This window comes from Salminus brasiliensis, chromosome 23, assembly GCF_030463535.1.
Source record: "Salminus brasiliensis chromosome 23, fSalBra1.hap2, whole genome shotgun sequence".
In the NCBI taxonomy this organism is placed as follows: Eukaryota; Metazoa; Chordata; class Actinopteri; order Characiformes; family Bryconidae; genus Salminus; species Salminus brasiliensis.
Genome location: NC_132900.1, coordinates 13757352 through 13760845, shown reverse-complemented (window position 1 = coordinate 13760845; position 3494 = coordinate 13757352). Strand labels below are relative to the sequence as shown.

Below are 3494 nucleotides of genomic sequence, written 5' to 3'. Positions count from 1 at the left end.
AGTCAGTTAGCATCAGTGAAGTTATTTGATGTTGGTCTATTATTGAACAGGCCCAAATGAAGAATTAGTTATGGATTAAAGATAAAATAGTTAAAGTGAATAAACAGTGCATAATTGATTATAACATCATTCACAGGGGTTAATCACAATAAAAGAGATTATTCAGTTAGCACTAGTAAAGTTATCTGATGTTGGTATATTTGTCTTGCCAGGCGACTAATGGCACTGGCAATCCTTTACAGAACAGTCAGACTTTTTTATAGAGAATAACACACACCCATCAAAACAGTCTGCAATATCAATGCCATCATGTGAGTATCCACAATCACACACACCCAGCCTGTGATTCACTTCATTTCAACTTTACACTGAAATTATACCTGCTGTTCCCTCCCTTCTAGTTCCCACACCAGATAGATCTGTTCCCTCTGCTAGAGCGGGTCACTGACACAATGCTTTACTTCCGTTGCCAGAATGCACACACATGACATCATCTTTGTACACAAACTTTGAAAGCACAGCTGTCTAAGCGTTGACCCTATCATCTGGAGATATGGAGATATGGCAGTTCTTTCCACCATCACATATATAATATATATATAATCTTGAGGCAATTTGACAGACAATGACTATAAACAAATAATTACTATAAATGTGTTGTTAGTTAGTGTTGCTTGCGATACTTAAAATATTACTGAAATAACAAGAAATTAATGAGCAGCTTATAATATTTTATTTTAAACTGCATAATTACACTATGATTAATTAATAAATAATAATATCCATGCAATATGGGAGGAGATTCCACATATTTTAACAGTAGTGTTTAAAGCCTAAGTCATGGAAATCAGAATAAGTGATTAACAGTGCATCTCAACTTAGCACAACAACTGTTGACCTTTGAGCTCAGCAAAAAATCCCCAGGACCCCCTGCTCACCCTCTTTACTCCATTGCTTCCACAAAAAACCTTCTAATTATAGAAGTCAACCTCTGTGTTTATAGTTTATCTAATAACATCTCTGAAAGCAAAATCCCAACATTCCATCTTCACTTACACAAACCTAAAGTTCTTCCTCATTGTGGAGAGAAAGTGCTGCACGGGGGTGTACGTAACCGGAAAGTCCACTGCTTGTTAAGTGATCAGGTAATTCCCCTCCTGCACAGTATAAAGCCACTACTGACAGACTGAACTGTCACACAGTGAGCATCACTCAGTCTGAGGAACACACGCTCCCTACACCGACAGAGACGCAGAGACTATGGCCCAGCTTTCTGGAACAACACTCACTCTTCTGCTGGTTCTGACAGTCAGTCTGTTCTGTCAGGAAACTACAGCTTTGGGTAAGAATCACTCTCTGTATTCCACTGACTGTCTCCTACAGTCAGATAGCTGCTAGATTTCAGATGCATTTGCAGGTGGATGCTCATAGCTGATAGCTCATAGATAACAGCATGCTGTTCCTTCTCTACCTGTTCAGCCTGCTGCAGGAAATACTCCAAAGGCGTGCTCCCCTTCTCTCACATCAGAGGATACTCCATCCAGACCAACAAAACAGTCTGCAAGATCAATGCTGTCATGTGAGTATTTACAATCAAAGACACTCGGCCTGTCATTCACTTCATTTAAACTTTACACTGAAATTTTTATTATGAAATTATTAAACTGCTTTTTTTCCCCCCTTCTAGTTTCCACACCAGCTATGGCCGGAATGTGTGTGCAAATCCTTTCCAGTCTTGGGTGATGCAGAGCATCCGGATGCTAAAGTAAGTACTGACACTAAACTGCATGTGAAAGGATGTAGTCAGAATATATACACACACACACAATTATTCTAATTAATTAATTATATATTTTTTTTCCTCAGGGAGAAAGTAGAGACTTTGATGACGAAGAAGAAGAAAGCACAGCAGTGAAGAAACTGACACAAAACATCAAAGGAAGCTGAAGCTTACATTCTAATAAGAAGATATATTTAATATATAATATTTGTAAAAATTCATCATATTATATTATTATATCATAATATATGTTTGTACTCATTAATGTGCTGTTCTTTATGAAGAATGTATTGTTTATGCAGTTTGCATACTGACTTTGCATATTTGTATATGCCTGTTTTTAATTTATTCCATTACATATAATAAATACTATATTACGTTCCTAAAGAGCTTGTGTGTGTGTGTGTGTGTGTCCTCTGAAAAACATTTCTGTGATTTTTTTTAGTCAAAGAGGAAGAAGTTCATACCAGAAAAAGAAACATGTCAGTGATATCGATAATGGTTCCGCATATACCGCAAAGCGTTGATGATCAACTGCCAACACACCTTCACACATGAACACACACCCACACACCAGCACTCCAAAACTGGATAACTACAAGAAGAGAATATGAACATAAACTCACAAACATCATGACAATAATTAATCTTCAGTTAATCATCTTCAATTATTATCATCAAAAGCTACTGAAGCAGAAGAAGAGGAAGATGAAGAAGGTGTACTGCAGGACATTCACAGACTTTACTCAGTCAAGGCCACTCTGAGCTGAATGTGTTAAGAGAGAGTGATGTGTTAAAGCAAGCCTGATTTCCTAGTAAAAAACGTACCTTAATCTACACCTAAACCTAATCTTAATCTACACCTAAACCTAATCTTAACCTACATCTTAACCTAAACCTAAACCTAATCTTAACCTACATCGTAACCTACACCTAAACCTAATCTTAACCTACACTGTAACCTACATCTAAACCTAACCTTAACCAACACCTTAATCTACACCTAAACCTAATCTTAATCTACAACTAAACCTAATCTTAACCTACATCTTAACCTACACCTAAACCTAATCTTAAACTACATCGTAACCTACACCTAAACCTAATCTTAACCTACACTGTAACCTACATCTAAACCTAACCTTAACCAACACCTTAATCTATACCTAAACCTAATCTTAATCTACACCTAAACCTAATCTTAACCTACACCTAAACCTAATCTTAACCTACATCTTAACCTACACCTAAACCTAATCTTAACCTACACCGTAACCTACATCTAAACCTAACCTTAACCAACACCTTAATCTACACCTAAACCTAATCTTAACCTACACCTAAACCTAATCTTAACCTACATCTTAACCTACACCAAAACCTAATCTTAACCTACATCTTAACCTACATCTAAACCTAATCTTAGCCTACACCTTAATCTACACCTAAACCTAATCTTAACCTACATCTTTACCTACACCTAAACCTAATCTTAACCTACATCTTAACCTACACCTAAACCTAATCTTAACCTAATCATAACCTACATCTTAACCTACATCTAAACCTAATCTTAACCTACTTCTTAATCTACACCTAAACCTAATCTTAACCTACATCTTAACCTACACCCAAACCTTAACCTACATCTTAACCTATATCTTAACCTACATCTTAATCTACACCAAAACCTAATCTTAACCTACACCTTAGC

The 3494-nt window shown here is 36.4% G+C and overlaps 1 protein-coding gene across 1 annotated transcript; it reads left to right on the top strand.

Moving 5' to 3' along the window:
* Nucleotides 1-1260: 1260 nt before the first annotated feature.
* LOC140546220 (C-C motif chemokine 20-like) lies at nucleotides 1261-1915 on the top strand. The gene is made up of 4 exons (XM_072669453.1): nucleotides 1261-1342; nucleotides 1480-1579; nucleotides 1688-1765; nucleotides 1867-1915. The coding sequence occupies exons 1-4, from the start codon at nucleotides 1261-1263 to the stop codon at nucleotides 1913-1915; spliced, it is 309 nt and encodes a 102-aa protein (XP_072525554.1).
* The last annotated feature ends 1579 nt before the right edge of the window (nucleotides 1916-3494 follow it).

Bases quoted from the DNA above. Each gene is read 5' to 3' on its own strand.
- LOC140546220 (XM_072669453.1), top strand. From the start codon at position 1,261: ATGGCCCAGCTTTCTGGAACAACACTCACTCTTCTGCTGGTTCTGACA. The intron at 1,343-1,479 runs GTAAGAATCACT...CTACCTGTTCAG, and splicing joins TCAGGAAACTACAGCTTTGG to CCTGCTGCAGGAAATACTCC. The intron at 1,580-1,687 runs GTGAGTATTTAC...CCCCCCTTCTAG, and splicing joins TGCAAGATCAATGCTGTCAT to TTTCCACACCAGCTATGGCC.